The 27,770-nt window shown below is 43.2% G+C and overlaps 2 protein-coding genes across 2 annotated transcripts in view; one reads left to right on the forward strand and one right to left on the reverse strand.

Annotated features, from left to right (window-relative positions):
• Positions 1-27,770, reverse strand: part of LOC124613093 (RNA-binding protein Raly-like) — a 1,050,615-nt gene that overhangs the window by 114,429 nt on the left and 908,416 nt on the right. The window contains exon 7 of the mRNA XM_047141685.1: positions 570-698. Within this exon, the coding sequence (XP_046997641.1) occupies positions 570-698 (129 nt within the window). The remainder of the gene's footprint in view (positions 1-569; positions 699-27,770) is intronic.
• LOC124613092 (mRNA (2'-O-methyladenosine-N(6)-)-methyltransferase-like) lies at positions 2,540-4,478 on the forward strand. Its single transcript, XM_047141684.1, has 2 exons — positions 2,540-2,806; positions 3,028-4,478. Exon 2 carries the CDS (start codon positions 3,065-3,067, stop codon positions 4,415-4,417), a length of 1,353 nt encoding a protein of 450 aa, XP_046997640.1. The 5' UTR covers positions 2,540-2,806; positions 3,028-3,064; the 3' UTR covers positions 4,418-4,478.

Below are 27,770 nucleotides of genomic sequence, written 5' to 3' on the forward strand. Positions count from 1 at the left end.
ATATAATGCAGTTTAACTATGTCTCACTCAATTCGCCCACCCTTTATCAACGAGTCTCAGTGCATAGGATTAATAAAGAGAATATTACTAACCAATCTCCTGAATTATATGTAACATTTACTATATATTGTTACGTACCAACTTCTGTAACGTTTCATTTTACTTACAAAGCCAGTTGCCCAGAAAGTATAGCTGATGGACACGACTCTAAACAGGGATATGAAACTTATCGTTACGAAGCACGACGAGTATCCAAGGAGACTTCTTTAATTTTATATTAATTATGCGATGATAAAAGGTAACGAATTTTGAAAATCTGGGTGGTTGAGTTATTGTTGATCTTTCGCCGAATATATTTGTTACAGCATGAAATGAAACAGTTTTAAATCTAATACAACAGTCAAGCATGAATGTTAGAGTAGAAATTCATGTCCTGTCAGTCATGGCACAGCGTTAAAAAGTAATTATAAAAATATTGTGAAGGAAAGACCAGTTTGCAGTACTGACAAAGACAGCTCTCACAATGCAAAATCAGTAAGTGAATACAAATCACAACATGAACCACTTACTATTGTCCGCCAACGTGTGGCACTTGCACGTGAATCGCAGCTTGCAGTACGTTTTCTTGTGTTCCAAAAGTTCTTGAAGCTCGGTGAACATCTCACGGCAGTTCCCACAGATGAGAATGTCAGGGTTACCTGTAACCACAAGAAACTGAGGCTTTACCAAATGCGAAAAAAAAAGTTAAAAGCAAGGTGTCTATAACCAGAGACAAAGAGAAAAACTGTGTAGTCCAGTTTGTTAAGAAAGTTAAGTTCTGGGTTGAAACTTCCTGGCTGATCAAAACTGTGTGCCGGACCGAGACTCGAACTCGGGATCTTTACCTTTCGTGGGCATGTGCTCTACCAACAGAGCTACCCAAGCACGACTCACGCCCCGTCCTCACAGCTTTAGTTCCGTCAGTACCTCGCCTCTTACCTTCCAGACTTCACAGAAGCTCAGTTGGTAGAGCACTTGCCCGCGAAAGGCAAAGGTCCCGAGTTCGAGTCTCGGTCCGGCACACAGTTTTGATCTGCCAGGAAGTTTCATATCAGCGCCCACTCCGCTGTAGAGTGAAAATTTCACTTTATAAACATCCCCAGGCTGTGTCTAAGCCATGTCTCCGCAATATCCTTTCTTCCAGGAGTGCTAGTTCTGCAAGGTTTCGCAGGAGAGCTTTTGCGAAGTTTGGAAGGTAGGAAGCGAGGTACTGGCGGAATTAAAGCTGTGAGGACGGGGCGTGAGTCGTGCTTGGGTAGTTTAGTTGTGAGAGCACTTGCCCGCGAAAGGCAAAGGTCCCGAGTTCGAGTTTCGGCAGGGCACAAAGTTTTGATCTGCCAGGAAGTTTCATATCAGCGCACACTCCGCTGTAGAGTGAAAATTTCATTCTAAGTTCTGGGTTGTTTCAAAGCGAATTTCATGATTTTACTTACAAATAATTCACTACATGAAACTCAAATTTTTGTTTGTATACCTGTGCCCTTGTGACGCATTATTTCCTGTGGCTTCCGTTAGAGAGCACCATTAGTGACCATGGCGACTAGTGAACAGAAAGCTTTTTGTCTTTTACAGTTTGCAAGTACTTAATCTGTTGTTACAGTGCAATATGTGTTACATATTCAGGTCCATGGTAATACTCTAAGTGATAAAAACATCCATACGCGGTGTCATCAGTTTAAAGACACCTTCTGCGTTTGCAAAGGGAAGAGTACAGGACGACCAAGAGTGACTGAAAATCGTGCTGAATGAGTGAGAGAGTCTTTCACGCTTAGCACCGAGAAATCATTTTGGAACGCTAGTCGTGAATTGGCGATTCCAGTGACGTCTGTGTGGACAGTTTTGAGGAGACCTTTGCAATTACGTCTGTTTCGTTCACATTTGTTGCAATCTCTGAAGCCTACAGACTACGACTTACATGCCAATTTTGCAAATGAAATGTTAAACTTCCTGGCAGATTAAAACTGTGTGCCCGACCGAGACTCGAAAGGTCGGGCACACAGTTTTAATCTGCCAGGAAGTTTCGTATCAGCGCACACTCCGCTCCAGAGTGAAAATCTCATTCTGGAAATGAAATGTCGCTGCATAACGATGAAGCTTCCCTGGACCGTACCGTCTTCAGTGATTAATCGACTTTTCACTAAGGGGCAGTGTGAACACAGATAATGTGCACATCTCGGGGGGTCAGCACATCCTCACGAGCTGATACAGTTGCAGCGAGATTTTCCTAAATTGTATGTTTTTTTGTGCCATATCGTGCCAGAAAGTCTATGTGCCTATCTTTTTCGGTGAAGGAACTATAACATATTTATTACCTCGGTGCGCTAGAACTACAGCTCTTTTCTCACTTGGAGCTGAACCAATAACTTCATTTGGTAGCAAAATGTTGCACCGCCTCACTTCGCTACAGGTTAAACGACGTGGTACAAGATCGCTGCACCCCGGTAGCTGAGTGGGCGATCACGTGACATACTTCAGCTGTGAGCAAATGGCGTCGTCTTGGGTGAAGTACGCTTTAACGGGTTGCGAAAAAGATGAATGAAATCCCTGTTTTTGACGTTAAACCGTGGTTTGTATCACCGAAAAGTTGTAAATAGGTACGGGGAAGACGTACCAGTATTAAGTTTTGCGGTGTACGCAGTTTTCATCACTTGTTTTGCATTTATATTTACGTGTCAAAAGTTTGTAAACAAAGTGGTCACGTAGTTTGACAATAGTGATGCGCGTTATCGACTAGAACTTTCGCCTTTAATGCTCTCCTGTACTGGAAGTGAGTGATTTTGAATTCAGTTTTCATTACTATTAACTAAAGCATCAGTAATTTTATAAATATTGTTAAATTATTGCTTTCTTGTGCTGCCGGACACACAACTTGGAATCGTCAGTTTCGCCTTTTTTGGCCAAGCATGGAAAATCTTTCAGTTATTACTGTGTAAATAAAGAAAAGTGTGTGTCTGAAACTTGTTGCAGTTATTATCTGTATGTTTTTAGCTTAATATTAGTGAACTGAGTTACTGTTCCCAACGCGATGAATGATACCGGCGGCAAGCAAGAAATACCCAGTACATCAACATGGGAAGCTGTTGCGCAGGTACAATCGCTTTCACATCCACATCATCCAGAAAATTTATCGGTTCTTGTTCCAACATCCATCAAGATTCCTCCAGGAGTGGACCTTGAAAATGCTATGCCTCATACCGCACCATTGCCTCAAATTCCCCAGACCCCTCAGGGAATTCCTGTTGGAGGATTCATTGATGACTTACCACCAGAACTGATACATCAGGGTTGGCGGAAGTTCTGGAGTAAAAGAGAGAACAGACCATATTTCTGGAATAAATTGACAGGAGCATCACTATGGGAGATGCCTCTTCCAAAACAACAGTTTGATCCAATTACGGATCCTTTGGGAATATGTAATCCACCACCTCCAATGGTAAATGGTCCGCCAGCAGTTGTTGCAATTAAGAGGAGAGCATCAGAAGAAGCTGTGGGGAGTCCGGTTATGAAGAAGTTCATTTTAGCTGGACCATGGGATCTAGAGGTTCCAACAAATGCTGTTATTTATGAAAGACCTCCAATTGTTATACCTCACCCACACCCAGATGTTGAAGCTTACAGATGTAATTTGGCATTGAAGCTCCGGCAGTGTTATGAAGAACTGTGTCATTCGAGAGAAGCAATCGATGCACCTAAGGATTCATTTAATCGTTGGCTAATGGAGAGAAAAGTTATTGACACAGGTTGTGATCCTTTGCTTCCAAGTAATTGTTTTCCAGAGATTTCGGCTTCTATGTATAGGGAAATAATGAATGATATACCAATAAAGCTTGTACGGCCCAAGTTTACTGGAGATGCAAGAAAACAACTTTCACGTTATGCTGAAGCTGCAAAGAAGACAATTGAATCGAGGAATGCCTCATCTGAAAGCCGTAAAGTTGTCAAATGGGATGCAGAAGATACATTTCAGTGGCTTCGACGAACTGTTGGTGCCACCTATGATGACTTCCAGGACAGACTGGCACATTTGAAGCGGCAATGTCAGCCACATCTTACAGAAGCCGTGAAATCATCAGTTGAGGGGATCTGTTTGAAAATATATCACTTATCCGTAGAATATGCCAAGAAAGTGAAGGACAAGCACATTGAAATTCTTAAAGAACATGGAATATCTGAGGTAATTGCTCCAGTGCAGGTAGCAAATTTGCGAAAAGTATGGTGCTATCCAGTGCAGTTCGCAACGCCACCATGCCCTCGTCTCCCACAGATAGATTATTTGCTGGAAAGAGACCAGGCTTTGCTGCGTTACCATATGGAAACAGTAACGATTAATGCAGCCCACTTACAAAAGCTGGTACAGTTTTACATGTTGTTTATTTAAAACTGATATTTACTTTCAGATTTTGTAGGTATCTCATGTGTTATGTCAATAATAGATTATAAAGAAGAGAAACCACCTTGTATTCAAAAGTAAGTAATGTTGTTTTGAGGCATTGCTGTTTTGTGTAAAAGAGAAAGTAAAATAATTAGTGAAACATGACAGCAAAAAAAAAAAAAAAAAAAAAAAAAAAAAAAAAAAAAAAAAAAAAAAAAAAAAAAGTGGTCAGCGTGACAGACTGTCAATCCTAAGGGCCCGGGTTCGATTCCCGGCTGGGTCGGAAATTTTCTCCGCTCAGGGACTGGGTGTTGTGTTGTCCTAATCATCATCATTTCATCCCCATCGACGCGCAGGTCGCCCAAGTGGCGTCAAATCGAAAGACCTGCACCAGGCGAACGGTCTACCCGACGGGAGGCCCTAGCCACACGACATTTCCATTTCCATTGGCCACAAAGGCCCGGATGACAGAGTTTGTTTCACATGGCCTCCACGTTCATCCGATCTGACGCCATGCGATTTTTACCTTTGGAGATTCATAAAGGACCGTGTGTTAGTGTTTCCGTTACCAATTGATCTAACTGAATTAAGAAACAGCACTGAAGCACTTGTTGCTACAATTACTCCGGACACACTGATCAAGGTCTGGGAAGCGCTAGCCTATTGAATCGCTGTGTGTCATGTGACGAATGGTATTCACATTAAACACTTGTAGTATTTATAACTGCAAGTTGTATGTAATAAAATGCTACAAAACCCATTTTCAAACACCCAGTAGAACGGCGAACTGCATGACTTGCCGTAATTTGGCACATATGTAACCAATTTGCATTTTGACTGTGAATCTGGATAAGGTTAGTACGGATCACAGTGCGAATTTTCCGGGATTGCTGCGACTGGATAGGGAAGCAGAGACGGCATTTCAACAAATTGCCTCTTGTATCACGTGGATAGCGTTGCTTACTTGAATCCTACAAATTTGGTGGGGCATATACACCGCCTGGAAGAAAAGTTCACCTGTGAAGACGATATAGAATTTGATCCAATGATGGCATATGCCAAATTTTAGCCTTCCGAGTGGCGGGATGGTCCTTTCGAAGAATTTCCACACATGTCGGACGTGCTGCATCAGTTGTGTAGTGATGCTGGTTATCAGTGGTCACGTGAACATCCTCATACTCGTAAACGATGTTCTGGACGCCCAGGCAGCACCGCCAGGACCGTCGTGTTGTAAGAGTAGCAGTGGTGGATGGTACAGCTACAACTACACAGATAAGAAGGTTTGTCAGCCATGACGTGTCAACACCAACTGTTGCGAACCAGTTATTAGGAGTCGGACTACGGGCACCCGTTTCTTTTGCCCATCTTCCACTCACGCCACAGCATCGACTGGTGCCGTGAGGGGATGAGTTGGAAAACAGAATGGCACGCCGTGGTCTTTAGCGATGAAAGAAGATCATGTCTGCGCGCAAGAGATGATCGTCTGTGTGTACGACGTAGACCTGCTGAACGCTGTCTCATAGAGTGCATTCGTCCAAGACACACTGGCCCTGGCCTAGGTCTTACGGTCTGGGGTGCGATAAGCTACATCTATCGTTCTTCTTTGGTGTTTCTGGAACGGACGCTAACCAGCCCTCGGTACATCTGGTGTTGTTAGACCTGTTCCTTTGTCTTTCTCGCAAAACGAAGGTGATGCTTTTTTCCAACAGGATAATGCTCACCTGTACACTGCGCACTAAAGTCAACGTGATGTGCAAGACGTGCACCAACTTCCCTGGCCAGCACAATCTCTACACATGTCTCCCATCGAGTACGAACTCTTACAGAACTACATGAACAGATCGAGCAGGAGTCGCGTAACGTATACCAGGACAGTATTCGCCATCTTTACGATCGACTGGCTGCCAGAGTAAGCGCCTGCATTGCCGCCCGTGGAGGCTACACCGGATAATTGTACGGGTGTTTCAGCATGGGTTTATACCTAGTATCTTAGAATCGCTTGTGGTATTGATCTGTAAATGTAAACATTTCATGTTCTCCGTATAAACTGTCGCAACAATAAATCCTGAATGAAATGGACACCTCCACACGTTTGCAATAATTTTTGCCCAGTACTGTGTTTCACTCTAAATACTAGTTGGTACCGAGTGAGGTGCCGCAGTGGTTAGCACACTGGACTTGCATTTGGGAGAACAGCGGTTCAAACCTGCGTCCAGGCATCCTGATTTAGGTTTTCCGTGATTTCCCGAAATCGCTTCAGGCAAATTCCAGGATGATTCTTTGAAAGGGCACGGCCAACTTCCTTCCCCATCCTTCCCTAATCGGATGGGACCGATGATTTCACTGTTTAGTCCCGTCCTCCAAATCAACCAACCAACTAGTTTGCACAGTAAAGGTACCGATAATGTGTTTTCACTTTGTTCCCATAAAATTTCTCGCCAAGTGTCGTGCAATGACGATCTGCAACAGCGTGTCTCGTCCTGCACCATAAAGTCACAATGCAGGCATGTAATATGAGGCACTCCACAGGGTTCAGTATTAGGTCCTATAATATTTTCATTGCACATAAATGGTATGTCATCAGTTTTGCCCTACTGTAAATACCGCATGTACGCTGGTGATCTCCAGTTTCATCTAAGTGCAAAACCAACAACTCTGAAAACGGCTTCCGAGAATTTCAGTATCCATCATTGTGCACTATTAAAATGGACACGGTATGTGCGATTAAGCCTCAACCCATCCAAAACACAAGCGGTGCTGGTTGATCATTCTGAACTCAATAGCCCGAAATATCAGGAATCCCTACCATCTTTAACATAAATGAGGCAAATACCAACTTCTCGCGAACAATGAAGAGTCTAGGAGAAATAACAGATGAAAATCTAAATAGAACTGAGCACGTACGTACAATGTGAAAGAAGGCGTCGGCATCTCTGCATGCCCTAAAAAAATATGAAAAGCTGTTTCCTCTTAATTTGAAAAAAAAAACTTGTACATACATTTATACTTTTAGTTACTTATTACAGCTACGTTATCTTCAAGATCTTTCGCAGAAAATGTCATGGCGGCTGGAACTTGTAATGGATGCCTTTCTTCATTATATGTGTGTTGTTCTACTCTGTAATCATATTTTACCGTCATATAGACAGCTATTAGAGCTGCGTGCTGCCAAGCCAAGAGATTTCCATACCCTCTTTCTTCCCTACTATCTTCTCAACGAACACTGTCCCCCATGTCTGTCCTTGACCTCAAGGATGTTATCTGAACAATATGACAGAAGCACCCGTTCCAACGAGAGCAAATTCAGTTTTGCTCCACTACATCGTTTAGGTAGTTTCTTGAAGTTCTTCTCGGTAGCAGGAATCCGACTCTGGAATAACAGTTGAAATGGCTCTGAGCACTATGGGACTTAACATCTGAGGTCATCAGTCCCCTAGAACATAGAACTACTTAAACATAACTAACCTAAGGACATCACACACATCCATGCCCGAGACAGGATTCGAACCTGCGACCGTAGCGGTCACGCGGTTCCAGACTGAAGCGCCTAGAACCGCTCGGCCACATCGGCCGGCAGGAATAACAGTTCGCTTGATATTACAGAACTGAAAAGCATCTCCTGCTTCAAAGACAAATAATGACATATCTACTAAGCACTGTCGATGTAATCACACATTACCCTCCTACATACCTCTTCCAAACCAGACTTTTCTCTTTACTCCTTGCTCTCAGCTGAGACTCTCAAATTTCCTTTCCCCAGAACGCATATATCAGAAAACATCTATGCTGTGCACCTGTTAAATCTTTTTATATCTGCCAGTGTCATTACTGTTATTATTGCCATTGTTATTATTATCATTATTATTATTATTATTACTTTTTTCAATGTTAGTGGCAGCAGCTGGAGAAGTACAGGTACCGCTAACATTTACTTTATAGCCAGTACTATTCACACACACTGCAGCTTCAGATCATTTTAATACTATTTGTCGTGAGGAAATTGTTTCTTTCTCAGGGAAGTATGATGTAACAAAGGTAATGTATATATGGAACCGTGGTCCGATGTAAAGCAGCGGTTGTATAAAATTTGGCACGATATACCTTACGAGGACAGCCAACAACTGCGCCAATGAATGCTAAGCCGAATGACTGCTTGCACAAGGGCCAGAGACGGACCAACGCGTTACTGACTTGCTCAATTTGTGAAGCTCTTTCTCTTGAATAAATCATTCTATTGTTCTGATATTCTAATCACTTGTTTGTCTGCATATGCAAATCATATCTACCGACTACCGTCGCATTCGAATAATTTCTTCGTAATGTGTCTCCTTTTTGTATTTACTTTTTGTCTTACAGGGTATTACCGGCTAAACAAAATAAAGCCCATGACTGTAAAATCAGTTATGGATTTTTTCGGAATTTTATGTCAAAAACAGTAAAAATTGTCTCAGCTCTTAATACGACTGTAGAAAGCTTAATTTTGGGAAGTGAAATGACTTTTTCATCACTTGATTACTTGGAGACTGAAGGGTAAAATCTTACCTCAAAGTTAGCCATTTAAGAAATCATAATTTCGATTTATTTAAAGTGTAATGACGTCCTTGGTTTTCATAATCTCACACATTATGGCTCAAATATAACGCAAGATATTGCTAAAAGCTTATGCATGGTACGTCAAGAACTTACCGAAACAATTATTAAAATTTTCCCTGCATCAGGCCCTCGTCGAATGGATTTTCTCGATAAATGTAACGTTTCCTCCACACTCATAGGGAATATCTTCGGGAGCCGTGGCTTTAATTCACCTAAGCGGCGACTAATTGCTGACTGAAGGCAGTTTTCACGGCGAGGTAATTACATCATCGTTGGCGATTGGCGGGCCTCCTCTTTTTTGTATTTCCAGCGTCGTTGGCCGTTGGCTGTGGAGCACTGTCGCTACTGCACCACAGCAGAAGAACGGCGCACTTCGTAGCGAATGTCGGCAGCCAGACACAACTGAACTTTCGCATTCCTCTTTCAGATTCAAATTTAGCTTTGTAACATTAGCAAACGTGGCGTCGCTATGTTTGCAGTGCGAATGTCTGAAAGCAAACGCAGTCGAGCACCTAATACACAGGCCGACGTAAGTGTTCGAAGATACACATGTATACTATTCCTATCCTCTCTATAGGTATTTAAAGTAAGTAGACGTAAATATAACTCGTACAGTATAAAATTGAGGCTTCTGCTAAACAAATGAACTCATGAAAAGCAACGGAAACATATTTGCACTACCAGAAACAACGAAAATAATTTGTTTAGATCTTGACGCAAGTATTAGAACAGAGAACAGCTTTAGGTATCATCCCGTCTCGATTAATTACTATCTTCAGTCTCCCACGCTTTTACCTCCCGCCCCTCTCCGTCTGATCGTCGGTTCACTCGCAGCATCTCCATCCCCACTCTCATCCTTCCCCTCCCCCCCCCCCCCCCTCCCACACCCCCGACATCACTTTGATTTCCGGTATCTCATTTCTCTTCTTCACCATGCTAATAACAGGATCCCATGCTTTACACAGAATGTACCCGCTATCACGATTTATCAGCGGTTCTCTTACCCGAATCTCAGTAGCTTCCTTAATGACGCAGTCCCAGAAGCAGGACGTCTGTTTCAAAACCTTGGTGTGGACATAGTGTATTCCACGTAATTCCGTCAGGCAATGTTCTACGACGACCAATATGTTAGGCTGCTGCAACCTTACGTGCGGCAGGTGATCGCGGCAACGATCTTCGACAGCACGCACCATCTGACCATGTATATCCTATTACGTCGACAAGGTATCTGACAGACTTCGGATTTCTGTAGTCCAACGTCGTCTTTCACGCTAACAAGCAATGTCCGTGTTTTGACTGGTGGGTGGAAGACCGCCTTCACTTGGGGTTCCCTTAGAATCCGCCCTACCTTGCCGGTTAACGCGCCACGAAAAGGAATGAATGCAATAGCCGCGTCCCCCCGAGAAACCTCTTCTGGATCCGCCCTCTCCGAATTTGCCGCTCCTTGTAGCCATTTTTCCGGAAAACCACTCTCAGATGTTGAAGTTCCTTGACGACACTTTCGATGTGAGAGAGAGTGTGCGAGCCCTATGTACCAAGGTTTTGAGCCCGCCGTTCCTCTGAGCGGGGTGGTGATAGCTGTCTGAATGTAAGTGTAGGTCGGTGTGCGTCTTCTTCCGGTACACGCTTTGGCCCAAAATGCCTCCGCTCTTCTTATAACAAGGTCATCCAGAAAGAGGAGTACTCCATCCACTTTGACCTCCATGGTAAAACTAATATTCTGTTGTATGGAATTAAGTTGTATAAGGAAGTCATTCAGTTAGTCCCTTCCATGTGTCCATATGACAAAGGTGTCATCTACACACGAGAAGAAACAGTTAGGTTTCCACTGGGCTAACTCCACGGCTTTCGCTTCCAAATACTCCATATACATATTGACGCCAAGTGGTGAAAACCGACTCCTGGCGGCTACTGTTTGCTCGTTATAGCTATTGTCGAAAAGAAAGCATGTTGACGTCAAGACGTGCCTAAAATGGTTGGTCGTCCCTGCGACAAATGTATGACCAATAAGCTCTAAGGATTCTTGTAAAAATACTCGGCCAAAAACAGGGAGAACGTCGGAACTCACAAGGAATGAATTAAAGTTATTAAGCGGACGGCACTTTGGGCCACAGCGTGTACCGGAGGAAGACGCACACCGACCTATACACTGTAACCACCCGGATCAGACGAGAGGCGTCCTCGAAACGTTGGTAGATAGGGCTCGCATACTCTCTGACAACGAAAATACCAATTAAGTACTTGAATATCTGATAGCAGTTTTTCGGAAGAATGGCTACAAAGATAGGATAATTCGTAGAGTCCTGCGTCCTATACGCTGTGTACGACCGCCGTAACCAGAAGAGGATTCTCAGGAGGACTTGACCATTGCTTTAATTCCATTCTGTCGTGCGTTATCCGGCAACGTAGGAAGAATTCTCCGGAAACACCAAGTGAAGGCACTGTTACGTCCACAAGTTACGCTACTGGCCATTAAAATTGCTACACCACGAAGATGACGTGCTACAGACGCGAAATTTTATCCGACAGTAAGAAGATGCTGTGATATGCAAATCATTAGCTTTTCGGAGAATTCACACAAGGCTGGCGCCGGTGGCGACACCTACAACGTGCTGACATGACGAACGTTTCCAACCGATTTCTCATACACAAACAGCAGTTGACCGGCGTTGCCTGGTGAAACGTTGTTGTGATGCCTCGTGTAAGGAGGAGAAATACGTACCATCACGTTTCCGACTTTGATAAAGGTCGGATTGTAGCCTATCGCGATTGCGGTTTATCGTATCACAACATTGCTGCTCGCGTTGGTCGAGGTCCAATGACTGTTAGCAGAATATGGAATCGGTGGGTTCAGGAGGGTGATATGGAACGCCCTGCTGGATCCCAACGGTCTCGAATCACTAGCAGTCGAGATGAGAGGCATCTTATCCGCATGGCTGTAAAGGATCGTGCAGCCACGGCTCGATCCGTGAGTCAACAATGGGGACGTTTGCTAGACAACAACAATCTGCGCGAACAGTTCGACGACATTTGCAGCAGCATGGGCTATCAGCTCGGGGACCATGGCTGCCGTTACCCTTGACGCTGCATCACAGGCAGGAGCGCCTGAGATGGTGTACTCAACGACGAACCTCGGTGCAAGAACGGCAAAACTTCATTTTTCGGATGAATACAGGTTCTGTTTACAGAATCATGATGGTCGCATCCGTGTTTAGCGACATCGCGGTGAACGTACATTGGACGTTACATTTCAGGTGTGTTACCACCCATGGCTCTACCCTTCATTCAATCCCTGCGAAACCCAACATTTCAGCAGGATAACGCACGACCGCATGTTGCAGGTCCTGTACGGGCCTATCCGGATGCAGAAAATGTGCTACTGCTGCCCTGGCCAGCACATTCTCCAGACCTCTCACCAATTGAAAACATCTGGTTAATGGTGGACGAGCAACTGGCTCGTCACAAACGTCAGTCAGTACTCTTGACGAACTGTGGTATCGTGTTGAAGCTGCATGGGCAGCTGTACCTGTACACGCCATCCAAGCTCTGTTTGACTCAATGCCCAGAAGTAACAATGCCGTTGTTACGGCCAGAAGTGGTTGTTCTGGGTACTGTTTTCTTACGATCTATGCACCAAAATTTCGTGAAAATGTAATCACATGTAAGTTCTAGTATAATATATTTGTCCAATGAACACCCGTTTATCATCTGCATTTCTTCTCGGTGTAGCAATTTTAATGACCAGTAGTGTTAAAAGACGGACATTGCTTGGTAGTGTGGAAGACGACCTTGGACCACGGAAATTCGGTGTTTGTCAGAAACCCTGCCAATGTGCTAAGACATGCGTAGGTCAGATGGTGCGTGCTGTCGAAGATCGTAACTGGGAACACCAACGGCACGTAAGACTGCTGTAGGCTAACAGATCGACAGTCATAGAACATGGCCTGACGTAATTACGTGTAATGGACTACGACCACACCCAGGTTCTGAAACAGACATCCAACTTCTGGGGGTGAGTCATTAAACTACTGAGATTCCAGCAAGAGAACCGTTGATAAATCGTGACAGCCGATACATCCTGAGAAAGGCACGGAATCCTGCTATTATATCGACCCAAGAAGAGAAATGTGGTACGAGACTTGGAAGTGACGTCGGGGCCAGATGGAGGGAATTAGCCGCCAGCACACACATGTGGGCGCGAACACAGGACGAAGCACTATGTCGGCGGGAGTAGGGAGAGAGGAGGGAGGGGGTTAGAGATGGTGGGCGCGGGGTCCCGATGGAACGGCCGATCAGAGGGAGAGGGGCGGAAGATACAAGTGCGGCGCCGGTGCCCCAGACAGTCAGTTCAACAGCGTATCCTATGACGGCAACGCGGTAGTTCGCCGAAATATTCTGCCCATTGGACACTGACATCAGGCAGTCCATCCGTGAACTATTTAGACATTGAATGCCCATGTTCTTTTGGTGATCCATTTCCCCACTCTGTTCCAAGGAGTTCTTCTGGATGTGATGTTTCATTCCACATGTTCGCTATAGGATTTTAATATGCTGTCTGGGGCGATGTTTTCATAAGTTTGGAGAGTGCCCTTTACGATCCAAAGCCTCACAATTTAAGCAGTATGAAAGTGTCACAGTTTTACCAGTATGATTTGGGTCGTTGTTCTGCTTGAAATAATAATCATTTCCTAAAAATCACTGCCTTTCTGTACTCTTCTTGGATTGGTTTCAAGAATCCTCTTGTATTCAAACTTGTCCATGATCCCATCTACGTACACCATTTCCCCAGAACCTGATGAAGCCATGCAGCGCCGTCCCATGACGTTGTTGCCTCCATGTTTCACTGCAGCTGACTAGGTTCCCATTTTGTATTTGGTAGTATCCACACTATAACACATTCGTTACCCTTGTACAAGAGAAACTAGCTCTCGTCTGATCAGGGAACGTGAACTCAGAATTCTGTTGGTTTCACCACACACGGGTTATCAAATTCTAGAGTCTTTTTCTGATTCACACTGTCAACATATGTTTTCCTCCTAGAAACTAAGACATTGCAAAAAAAATGGATCAAATGGCTCTGAGCACTATGGGACTTAACAACTGTGGTCATCAGTCCCCTAGAACTTAGAACTACTTAAACCTAACTAACCTAAGGACATCACACACATCCATGCCCGAGGCAGGATTCGAACCTGCGACTATTTTAAACCCGTTCAACTGTTTTTGTGTGAACCACAGTGTCAGAATATTGCTCAGGGCTTCCCCTATTCTCAGTTGCCGTCACCCTCGCATTCTGCTTCATTATTTTTATTCGCCTACTATATATAGTAGTAAGTTTACAAGGAGAGCCATATCTCGGCTTATTCACTGCACTGTTCGTCTATTTGAAACGTCGAAAGATTGAGAATGAATCTTTTTACTTCGACATTTTGCTCTTCCGCCTTTGTCTCCTTACCTTTACGCCTCACTTCACTTGTGAACACTAGCGAGTACTCTATAAATGCGAGCTACCGTTGCGAGGCACAGGATGAATACAATGGCTGTGTAGTGGGTGCATAAAGCTTGCATCCAGTGATGTGTCTCTTACTCGTCTGGCTACGTTCGAAAAGCTACGGCGTCCTGTAAGAGGGACCGCAGGTAAAGACAATAGGTTGTTTGACAAATACATGAATTATGATAGTTTAAATAGAGCTTTTTAGAAACACGATGGTAACGTTATAAGCATAGAAATTCAACATTACTAAATAAATATTACGTTGTTTATAATACAAACAACGGAAAGTATTATATTATTCGAATACTTCTGTTGGCTTCTACTGCACAGTTTAATGGTTATGGTATCAGCTTGGATAAAATATTTATTGCGTAAAATAGGCTCCTATTCGGATTTTCGATCGTGGACTATTCAGGATTATGTCGTCTGGAAAAAAGCAAACGCCGGCCGAAGTGGCCGTGCGGTTAAAGGCGCTGCAGTCTGGAACCGCAAGACCGCTACGGTCGCAGGTTCGAATCCTGCCTCGGGCATGGATGTTTGTGCTGTCCTTAGGTTAGTTAGGTTTAACTAGTTCTAAGTTCTAGGGGACTAATGACCGCAGCAGTTGAGTCCCATAGTGCTCAGAGCCATTTGAACCATTTTTTTTTTGAAAAAAGCAAAAGATATCATTATATGACTATCAACATAAGTAAAACGAAGGTAAGGGAACGTAGTCAAATTAAATCAGGCGTTGCAGAAGAAATTAGATTAGGAAATGAGGAATCAAAGACGTACGATGGCTATTTGTAAAGTAATGAACGATCGGTCACGAAATGGAAATCCCAGTGAAAATCCAAGCCTTTTTTTTTCAGCAGATAGCTATTTCTCTACATAGCCGCTGCTCCGTCTTAGACCAACTTATTCGTTGCGCTTGCAGTGTGCCAGCAATGGTGGCCGAGCGGTTCTAGGCGCTGCAGTCTGAAACCGCGTGACCGCTACGGTCTCAGCTTCGAATCCCGCCTCGGGCATGGGTATGTGTGATGTCCTTACGTTAGTTAGGTTTAAGTAGTTCTAAGTTCTATGGGACTGATGAACTCAGAAGTTAAGTCCCATAGTGCTCAGAGCCATTTGAACTTGCAGTGCCGAGAACTTTCATGGAGAGGGAAGTGCATGACAGTCATGGTATGTGTGGTTGCATGAAATCAGGCGAAATCTCTCGGCAGGCACCTGTACTTGGCAGGGACACCGTTTTTCAGGCATCTTTAGGTGATGCTATCCGCATATCTGTGCAAAGCTTCATAGGCTTTGGACTATGGGTTCCATTCCACAATCGATCATTCATTACTTCCAGAAAATCAGTTCTCTTATTTTAGCAACAAAATAACTGACATTAGGAGGAGTAGCGAAGATATGAAACGCAGACTTGTCATATCAAGGAAAATTTTTCTGGGAAAGGTAATTTTATTAACATCTAATATGAATTTGTTAGGAACTCACAGGCTCTAGTATCAAGACATCAATCGCCAGGTAATTGACGGAAGGGTGGAGGGTAAAAATCATAGAAGGCGACCAAAACTTTACCACAGAAAGAAGGTTCAAATGGATGTAGGTTGCAGAGATGAAGTGGTTTGCACACCACCGACTAACATGGAGAGATGCATCAAACCAGGCCTCGGAAGGAACCAGAAAATCCATAAGCCTCTGAAACCAGAGAAATAAAAAGAGTAATACAGTGCTGGCGATTAAAATTGCTACACCACGAAGATGACGTGCTACAGACGCGAAATTTAACCGACAGGACGAAGATGCTGTGATGTGCAAATGATTAGCTTTTCAGAGCATTCACACAAGATTTGAGGAAAGTTTCCAACCGATTTCTTATACACAAACAGCAGTTGACCGGCGTTGCCTGGTGGAACGATGTTGTGACGCCTCGTGTAAGGAGAATAAATGCGTACCATCACGTTTCCTACTTTGATAGAGGTCGGATTGTAGCCTATCGTGATTGCGGTTTATCGTATCGCGACATTGCTGCTCGCGTTCCTCGTGATCCAATGACTGTTAGCAGAATATGGAATCAGTGGGTTCAGGAGGGTAATACGGAACGCCCTGCTGGATCCCAACGGCCTCGTATAACGAGCAGTCGAGATGAGAGGTATCTTATCCGCGTGGCTGTAACGGATCATGCAGCCACGTCTCGATCCCTGAGTCAACAGATGACGTTTGCAAGACAACAACCATCTGCACGAACAGTTCGACAACGTTTGCAGCCGCATGGACCGTCAACTCGGAGACCATGGCTGAGGTTACCCCTGACGCTGCTTCACAGACAGAACCACCTGCGATGGGGTACTCAATGACGAACCTGGGTACACGATTGGCAAAACGTCCATTTTTTGGATGAATCCAGGTTCTGCTTACAGCATCGTGATGATCGCATCCGTGTTTGGCGACATAGCGGTGAACGCACATTGGAAGCGTGTATTCGTCATCGCCATACTGCCGTATCACCCGGCGTGATGGCATGGGCTGCCATTGGTTACACGTCTCGGTCTCGCATTGACGGCACTTTGAACAGTGGACGCTACATTTCAGGTGTGTTACGACCCCTGGCTCTGCCCTTCATTCGATCACTGCGAAACCCTACATTTCAGCAGGATAATGCACGACCGTTTGTTGCAGGTGCTGTACAGACCTTTCTGGATACTGAGAATGTTCGACTGCTGCCCTGGCCAGCACATGCTCCAGATCTCTTACAAATTGGAAACGTCTGATCAATTGTAGCCGAGCAACTGGCTCGTCACAATACGCCAGTCACTACTCTTGATGAACTGTGGTATCGTGTTGAAGCTGCATGGGCAGCTGTACCTGTACACTTCATCCAAGCTCTGTTAGACTCATTGCCCAGGTGTATGAAGGCCGTTATCACGGTCAGAGGTGGATGTTCTGGGTACTGATTTTCCAGGATCAATGCACCCAAATTGCGTGAAAACGTAATCACATGTAAGTTCTAGTATAATATATTTGTCCAATGAATACCCGTTTATCATCTGCATTTCTTCTTGGTGCAGCAATTTTAATGGCCAGTAGCGTAATTTTCCATTCGAGATAAAGTTTAAAACAAGTGGGATCCAGTAAACACACATTTTTTCCTTAACTAGAAGTTATGGAATAACACACAATTTGACTTTTATTTTTTGACACCAATTATTGTAACGCTGATAAGTACCTTGGGAAAGAAAACCAATGGGCCAACGTGATTAGTCGACGCTTCGCTCCCACTCGCACTTTAGAAATTCACCAGCGGTGGACCGGTCGATTTCAGTTGCTGATTCTATTGTGTAGTCCCTTTATAACGCAGTCGCTGAAATTCTCTTTGTGGTCGCAGGCAATCAGCGGGTTTTATGGCTCCAATTTGGACTCCGTCCATTTGCGTGCACGCGTACCAGGGGGCTTACCCGCGTTGCCGCCCCTGATACAGGAATGCGAAATTACCACCGAGCCTTCAGTCTACGGGGATATTTAGGTATGTCGGCTGCTCGCCGCTCCACTAGCGCGGTTATGCGGTGCGGACACGTCAGGACACATTGGGATTCCACATGTTCTGTCCCTTCTGTACATACATGTAGCTTAAGGAACTAGCTGTGGTTCTGTTCCTTCGTTCCTACGAATGGCAAGTACGAAACAATTTGCTACGAATACAAAAGGACACACTAAATCTTCTCCTCAGGAATGAACAAATTTACTCAAATTTACAGGATAATTATAATGTCTATGAAACATCTAAAAAAACCAGTAGAGGCTAAGAATAATGCAGGAAATGATACTAATCTGTTACTAAGGTTATAACGTTTCCATGTGTCGACCCTTCGTCAAACGGCACATACGTAATCGGTAATCAGATTTCGCTCATACCGAACGCAGCACAGCTGATGTGATGAAGTGTCGCAAATCTTAAAGATTCTCAGGTAAAGGTGGAACATTTTTTTTTTTTTTTTTGTCATCAGTCTACTGACTGGTTTGATGCGGCCCGCCACGAATCCCTTTCCTGTGCTAACCTCTACATCTCAGAGTAGCACTTGCAACCTACGTCCTCAATTATTTGCTTGACGTATTTCAATCTCTGTCTCCCTCCACAGTTTTTGCCCTCTACAGCTCCCTCTAGTACCATGGAAGTCATTCCCTCATGTCTTAGCAGATGTCCTATCATCCTGTCCCTTCTCCTTATCAGTGTTTTCCACATATTCCTTTCTTCTCCGATTCTGCGTAAAACCTCCTCATTCCTTACCTTATCAGTCCACCTAATTTTCAACATTCGTCTATAGCACCACATCTCAAATGCTTCGATTCTCTTCTGTTCCGGTTTTCCCACAGTCCATGTTTCACTACCATACAATGCTGTACTCCAGACGTACATCCTCAGAAATTTCTTCCTCAAATTAAGGCTGGTATTTGATATTAGTAGACTTCTCTTGGCCAGAAATGCCTTTTTTGCCACAGCGAGTCTGTTTTTGATGTCCTCCTTGCTCCGTCCGTCATTGGTTATTTTACTGCCTAGGTAGCAGAATTCCTTAACTTCATTGACTTCGTGACCAACAATCCCGACGTTAAGTTTCTCGCTGTTCTCATTTCTACTACTTCTCATTACCTTCGTCTTTCTCCGATCTACTCTCAAACCATACTGTGTACTCATTAGACTGTTCATTCCGTTCAGCAGACCATTTAATTCTTCTTCACTTTCACTCAGGATAGCAATGTCATCAGCGAATCGTATCATTTATATCCTTTCACCTTGTATTTTTATTCCACTCCTGAACCTTTCTTTCATTTCCATCATTGCTTCCTCGATGTACAGATCGAAGAGTAGGGGCGAGAGGCTACAGCCTTGCCTTACACCCTTCTTAATACGAGCACTTCGTTCTTGATCGTCCACTCTTATTATTCCCTCTTGGTTGTTGTACATATTGTATATGACCCGTCTCTCCCTATAGCTTACCCCTACTTTTTTCAGAATCTCGAACAGCTTGCACCATTTTATATTGTCGAACGCTTTTTCCAGGTCGACAAATCCTATGAAAGTGTCTTGATTTTTCTTTAGCCTCGCTTCCATTATTAGCCGTAACGTCAGAATTGCCTCTCTCGTCCCTTTACTTTTCCTAAAGCCAAACTGATCGTCACCTAGCGCATTCTCAATTTTCTTTTCCATTCTTCTGTATGTTATTCTTGTAAGCAGCTTCGATGCATGAGCTGTTAAGCTGATTGTGCGATAATTCTCGCACTTGTCAGCTCTTGCCGTCTTCGGAATTGTGTGGATGATGCTTTTCCGAAAGTCAGATGGTATATCGTCAGACTCATAAATTCTACACACCAACGTGAATAGTCGTTTTGTTGCCACTTCCCCCAATGATTTTAGAAATTCTGAAGGAATGTTATCTATCCCTTCTGCCTTATTTGACCGTAAGTCCTCCAAAGCTCTTTTAAATTCCGATTCTAATACTGGATCCCCTATCTCTTCTAAATCGACTTCTGTTTCTTCTTCTATCACATCAGACAAATCTTCACCCTCATAGAGGCTCTCAATGTATTCTTTCCACCTATCTGATCTCTCCTCTGCATTTAACAGTGGAATTCCCGTTGCACTCTTAATGTTACCACCGTTGCTTTTAATGTCACCAAGGGTTGTTTAGACTTTCCTGTATGCTGAGTCTGTCCTTCCGACAATCATACCTTTTTCGATGTCTTCACATTTTTCCTGCAGCCATTTCATCTTAGCTTCCCTGCACTTCCTATTTATTTCATTCCTCAGCGACTTGTATTTCTGTATTCCTGATTTTCCCGGAACATGTTTGTACTTCCTCCTTTCATCAATCAACTGAAGTATTTCTTCTGTTACCCATGGTTTCTTCGCAGCTACCTTCTTTGTACCTATGTTTTCCTTCCCAACTTCTGTGATGGCCCTTTTTAGAGATGTCCATTCCTCTTCAACTGTACTGCCTACTGCGCTATTCCTTATAGCTGTATCTATAGCGTTAGACAACTTCAAACGTATCTCGTCATTCCTTAGTACTTCCGTATCCCACTTCTTTGCGTATTGATTCTTTCTGACTAATGTCTTGAACTTCAGCCTACTCTTCATCACTACTATATTGTGATCTGAGTCTATATCTGCTCCTGGGTACGCCTTACAATCCAGTATCTGATTTCGGAATCTCTGTCTGACCATGATGTAATCTAATTGAAATCTTCCCGTATCTCCCGGCCTTTTCCAAGTATACCTCCTCCTCTTGTGATTCTTGAACAGGGTATTCGCTATTACTAGCTGAAACTTGTTACAGAACTCAATTAGTCTTTCTCCTCTTTCATTCCTTGTCCCAAGCCCATATTCTCCTGTAACCTTTTCTTCTACTCCTTCCCCTACAACTGTATTCCAGTCGCCCATGACTATTAGATTTTCGTCCCCCTTTACATACTGCATTACCCTTTCAATATCCTCATACACTTTCTCTATCTGTTCATTTCAGCTTGCGACGTCGGCATGTATACCTGAACTATCGTTGTCGGTGTTGGTCTGCTGTCGATTCTGATTAGAACAACCCGGTCACTGAACTGTTCACAGTAACACACCCTCTGCCCTACCTTCCTATTAATAACGAATCCTACACCTGTTATACCATTTTCTACTGCTGTTGATATTACCCGATACTCATCTGACCAGAAATCCTTGTCTTCCTTTCACTTCACTTCACTGACCCCTACTATATCTAGATTGAGCCTTTGCATTTCGCTTTTCAGATTTTCTAGTTTCCCTGCCACGTTCAAGCTTCTGACATTCCACGCCCCGACTCGTAGAACGTTATCCTTTCGTAGATTATTCAATATTTTTCTCATGGTAACCTCCCCCTTGGCAGTCCCCTCCCGGAGATCCGAATGGGGGACTCTTCCGGAATCTTTTGCCAATGGAAAGATCATCATGACACTTCTTCAATTACAGGCCACATGTCCTGTGGATACACGTTACGTGTCTTTAATGCAGTGGTTTCCATTGCCTTCTGCATCCTCATTTCGTTGATCATTGCTGATTCTTCCGCCTTTAGGGGCAATTTCCCACCCCTAGGACAAGAGAGTGCCCTGAACCTCTATCCGCTCCTCCGCCCTCTTTGACAAGGCCGTTGGCAGAATGAGGCTGACTTCTTATGCCGGAAGTCTTCGGCCACCAATGCTGATTATTTATCAAAATTTAGACAGTGGCGGGGATCGAACCCGGGACCAAAAACGTTTTGGTTATGAATCAAAGACGTTACCCTTTTTTTTTTAATCTCATTTTGTTCGTTTTCGTTCGTTGTATCTGCTCTGGACGGACGTCGAAAGACACCCGTTTCAGTTCGTTGTTGATCCATTAACTCAGTTTTTTTATTACAGAGGGCAGCTAGCCCTCTGACCGAACACTACTACTACTACATTTTAATGGAATGTTTGTCGATGGAGGTGCCTGAAAATGGGATGGGTTAAAACACTCTTCCATGTCTTCAATGACGAGAGTATACTGTGAAGAACAAATTTCTTGTGCTAATAGCGGACGACGATATCCGAAAGTTAACAGACAATAGTATACAAATGCTTACCTCATCAGACACTGTTCATTAGTCTCGCAGTTTAAAAGGAGGTCATCGTCATGAACAATAACACTCTCCATCACGAGTCGAATCGTTTCCTCTGCGATTCGTTCGCCCATCGCTATTGTGTTTGCATTTATAAAATCGAGAGGCTTTTCAGGAAGGAGAGACACCTCCTCGTAAATAGACAATGCGTAGCGTAAGACATTCGTGAAAGTTATCCTCATTTAATCAGACTCTTTCATTTTTAAGTCATGACGTTTGCTTGTTGATGAATTTGCATTGTCGTACATTTTACATGCCGCACACTCACAAAAACAAATGTAAGAGGAAATCGCAAAAAATGAACAAAAAAGAAGTGATTTGTGACTAATAACTGCAAACCGCCAATGATTCTGAGCCCAATGGAGAAATTAGAGCAAATAAAAAGTTATTACAACGGTTAAAATGACTTGGCAAAGGATTAGAAAATTTACAAGAATTACATTTGACGCAAATAACGGAATAAAAATAAAAATTGCAGGAATGTTACCAGATTCGAATCCGCCGCTTTCAATTTTCTTGTTGTTTATTTTATCTATTACGCTACGGCACCAGTCAAAAAGCTACTGTTAATGTAATGCTTTAGCTGAATAGGGTAAATTCTTTTTCGGCTTTTATTCGTGAACGAGAGCTCTCCAGGGTGAATGGCTTCAGTGTATGATACTTGGGTTCTTAACCTACAACACTATATACCTGTAGGTGGTTGCAAAAAAGTTGATTGCACCACTGGGAACGTCTCCTTGTAAGTGAGCCTTGCGTGGAACATCCAAACAGATTGAAACGAAAATGGATCTAGCATCGATTGGCGAAGTTCCGAAATACTCAAGGATGAAATACAGGGAGGGAAAGTTTATCTTCAGCTTGTACAGCTAGAAAGTGCCACTAAAGCGTCGGTAGACATGAAAGAGAGGCAGTAATTGAGAACGAAATGAGAGAAGTTTACAGTCTATCACCCACGTTATTGAATCTGCATATTAAGCAAACAGTAAAGAAAAGAAAGAAATAATCTGAAAAAGGAATTAAAGTTCCAGGAAAAGAGAAAAAATATCATTGAGGTCTGCGGATGACAATTTAATTCTGTCACCGACGCTGACGGGGGGGTACTAAGGTTCGACTATAGTAAGGAGGTAGCTGTACAGAGAGGAAGAGACTTTCGTCGGTGAGAATAGCGTGTAGGGCTGCGTTCAAGTCTTGGCACTGGAGACCACAACAAAATATCAGTAAATAGCCTTTGCTGACGAATACTTCTATCTATAGTGGGACTATAGGCTACCTATCTACTTTGTTATGTCTCTGGTGTGCAATCTTGTTTGCTGGACAGTATATAAGTCTTCACTTCTTAACTGATGCCTCCATGAAATCTAATGTTTGTCAGCCCAGTAGTGTCCCTTTTTCTGCACTGCATAACTTTCGACTCAGGTTTGTTTACCCATACCACTGTTCCCCCTACATATCCGTTTCGACCGCGCACCTTCCTTCGTTGCATCTGAGAAAAACAGGAGAATCATGGTGATATGTGACACAAATCGAACTTGCTTTTACGATCAATAGTTCCAGTTAGTGTGCAGTAGTTTAATTAGTCATGTTTCTTCTTTACTACAAACTCGTTTCGGATATCGCACCATTCTCAAGTAAATCTGTGGATGTTACATTTCGTGATTATACATACTTTTATAAAAGTGGTACATAAAGGTCAGTTTACACAGATGACCATGTGGTGTCACCGCCAGACACCACACTTGCTAGGTGGTAGCTTAAATCGGCCGCGGTCCATTTAGTACATGTCGGACCCGCGTGTCGCCACTGTGTGATCGCAGACCTAGCGCCACCACAAGGCAGGTCTCGAGAGACGATATAGCACTCGCCCCAGTTGTACGAGGAGATTGCTAGCGACCATACGGACGAAGCCTTCATCTCATTTGCCGAGAGCCAGTTAGAATAGCCTTCTGCTAAGTCCATGGCTACGACCTAGCAAGGCGCCATTAGCCTTACCTACTTTGAGAGTTATAGTATAAATGTCTCAAGAAGAACGCTGTAGTCATCAAATAATAAAGTTAAGTATAAAGCAGCTACGTACTTTTCTTGCTACCATTCAATAGTTATCCTGTTCCAGAATTGACGCCCGTCGGCGTGAGTGTGTACGCGTGCCTTTCTATCGGCTACCCGTCACTGTGGACTGGCTGCCTTGTCAGTCCACTTCAGACCATATTATATCAGTGAGTAAACTTTAAACAGTCTATTTGTTACTAGATTGTTGTAATCACGTAAGTCCTATTTCTATAGAATATTTTCGGGAAATACTTTTGACGATTGGACTGAAGGTTTCTTCCAGTTCAAATGGCTCTGAGCACTATGGGACTCAACTGCTGAGGTCATTAGTCCCCTAGAACTTAGAACTAGTTAAACCTAACTAACCTAAGGACATCACACACAGCCATGCCCGAGGCAGGATTCGAACCTGCGACCGTACCGGTCTCGCGGTTCCAGAATGCAGCGCCAGAACCGCGCGGCCACTTCGGCCGGCTTCTTCCAGTTGATGGTTTCTTTATACAGAGTAGTCACTGCAAGTGAGCGATGTTTGTTGTGTTTCATTGATGTTACAATTTTGTTACGATTTCTGTCTATAGTTATCTTTTGTTTTCTCTTTCCTGTCTTCTTTATCAGTTACTGTTTTCTAGAATATCAATAACATTTTCAAAGAAACTATTACGTTTCAGATCGAATTTTTCGTTAATGAACAGTTGAATCTCAAATGCAAAAATTATTAGTAAATTATATCAATGAACAAACCGACCTCAAAGCTAAAAATCATCTACAAAATTTTATTGACACTTTAGGAAACGAGAATGGACAAAGCACGCAGTAAACAAAAAAACAAAACGTAACCATCGGTACATATCATAAAAAAACTATAATATCAATGAAACATATTTAACATCGCTGACTAGCATTGATTACACTGCCCTCATCAAGCACTGAACTTGCCGTTGGTACAGAGGCTTGCATGCCTCAGCGATACAGACGCCTTAGGTGCAACCACAGTGGAGGGTATCTGCTGAGATGCCTGACAAACTTGTGGTTCCTGAAGAGGGACAGAACCATTTTCAGTAATTGCAGAGGCAACAATCTTGATGACTAACTGATCGAGCCTTGTAACATCATCCAAAAAGATGTTTCTGTGCTGGTTCTGCGAACGGGTGAATGTAAGGAGAAACTACACCTGGCATGCTTCTCTACTGCATGGTTAAACAATCATGGCACCCTGTTGGGTAAAATATTCCGCAGGTAAAATAGTCCCCCATTAGGATCTCCGGGCGCGGACTGCTGAGGAGAAACAAAACCATCCTTCTACGGGTCGGAGCGTGGAATGTCAGATCCACAAACCGTGCAGGTAGGTCAGAACATCTAAAAAGGGAAATGGCCAGGTTAAAGTTAGCTACAGTAGGAGTTAGAGAAGTTCGGTGGCAGGAGGAACAGGACTTCTGGTAAGGTGACTATAGGGTTATAAATAAAAAATCAAATAGAGGTAATGCAGAAGTAGGTTCGATAATGAATAAAAATGGAAACGCGGTTAAGTTACTATGAATAGCATAGTGAATGCGTTATTGTAGCCTAGACAGACACGAAGCCCATGGCCACCGCAATAGTACCAGTTTATCCGTCAACTAGCTCCGCAGATGATCAAGAGATTGAAGAAATGTGTGATTAAATGGAAGAAATAATTCAGATAATAAAGAGAGACGAAAATTTAATAGTCATGGGGGATTGAAATTCGATAGCAGAAATCGGAAGAGGAGGAAATATAGTAGATTTATATGGACGGAGGGGAAAGAATGAAAGAGGAAGTCGCCTGATAGAATTTTGCACAGAGCATAATTTAATCATAGCTAACACTTGATTTAAGAATCATGAAAGCTGTACATGTGAAAGAGAATCTGAGACATCGGAAGCTTTCAGACCGATTATATAATTCTTAGACAGAGATTTCGGAACCAGATATTAAACTGAAAAACATTTTCAGACGCATTTATTGGTTATGAATTGTAGATTAAAACTGAAGAAACTGCAAAAAGGTTGGAATTTAAGATGATGGGACCTGTATAAACTGAAAGAACCAGAGGTTTTAGAGCATTTCAGAGTGAGCATTAGGGAACGATTGACAAAAACAGGGGAAAGGGATACAGTAGAAGAAGAATGGGTAGCTTTGGGAGATGGAAACGTGAAGGCAGCAGGGAATAAAGTAGGTAAAAAGACGAGTGGTAGTAGAAATCCTTTGGTAACACGGAGATATTGAGTTTAATTCATGAAAGGAGAAAATAAAAAATGCAGTAAACAACGCACGCGAAAAGGAATACAAACGTCTAAAAATGAAATTGACAGGAAGAGCAAAGTGGCTAAGCAGGAATAGCTACAACATAAATCTAAGGATTCAGACGCACAGAAGAAGAAAGCGAGATGCCACCTACAGAAAAATTAAGGAGTCCTTTGGAGAAAAGAGATCCATCTGTATGAATATCAAGAGCTCAGATGGAAAACCAGTAACAAGTTACGAAGGGAAAGCAGAAAGGTGGAAGGAGTATACAGAAGGTCAATACAATGGAGATGTACTTGAGGGTAATATTATTGAACTGCAAGAGGCTGCATTTAAAGATGAGATTGGAGATACGATACTGCGTGAAGAATTTGACCGGGCACTGAAAGACTTAAGTATAAAGAAAATTAGGAGCAGACAACATTCCGTTAGAACTACTGCCTTGGGAGAGCCAACCACGACGTAATTCTTCCATCTTGCGCTCAAGATATATGACAGATGAAATACCCTCAGATTCCAAGAAAAATACAATAACTCCAATTCCAAAGAAAGTATTTGCTGACACGTAGGAACTATCAGTTTAATAAGTCACGGTCACAAAACACTAACACAAATTCTTTAGAGAAGAATGGAAGAACTCGTAGATGCCGACGTCGGGGACCATCACTTTGGATTCCGAAGAAATGTAGGAACACGCTAGGCAGTACTGACCCAACAACTTCCCATAGAAGAAAGGGTAGGGAAAGGAAAACCTATGAATACAGCATTTGTAGGCTCAGGAGAGATTTTGACAATGTTGAATGTAATACTCTCTTTCAAATGCTAATGTAGCATGGGTAAAATACATGAAGCGAAATGCTGTTTACATTTTGTACAGAAATTAGATGGCAGTTTTAAGAGTCTTGGGGCATATTAAAGAAGCAGTGGGTGTGAAGGTAGTGAGACGGGCTTCTAGTCTGTCCCCGATGTTATCCAATCTAGATATTGAGCAAACCGTATAGGAAAGAAAAGAAAAATTTGGAGAAGGAATTAATGTCCAGGGAGGCGAAATAAAATCTTTGAGGTTTGTCGATGACATTGTGATTCTGTCAGCGACAGCAAAGGCTTTGAGGAGTAGCTGAACGGAATGGACAGTGTCTTGAAAGGAGGATATAAGATGAACATTAACAAAAGCAAAACGAGGATAATGAAATGAAGCCGAATGTAATCACGTGATGCTGAAGGAATTAGATTAGGAAATTAGACACTTAAAGTGGTATATGAGTTTTGCTATTTGGGCTGCAAATCAGCTGATGATGGTCGAAGTAGATAGGATATGAGGTGTAG

Source organism: Schistocerca americana, chromosome 4 (assembly GCF_021461395.2).
Source record: "Schistocerca americana isolate TAMUIC-IGC-003095 chromosome 4, iqSchAmer2.1, whole genome shotgun sequence".
Lineage (NCBI taxonomy): Eukaryota > Metazoa > Arthropoda > Insecta > Orthoptera > Acrididae > Schistocerca > Schistocerca americana.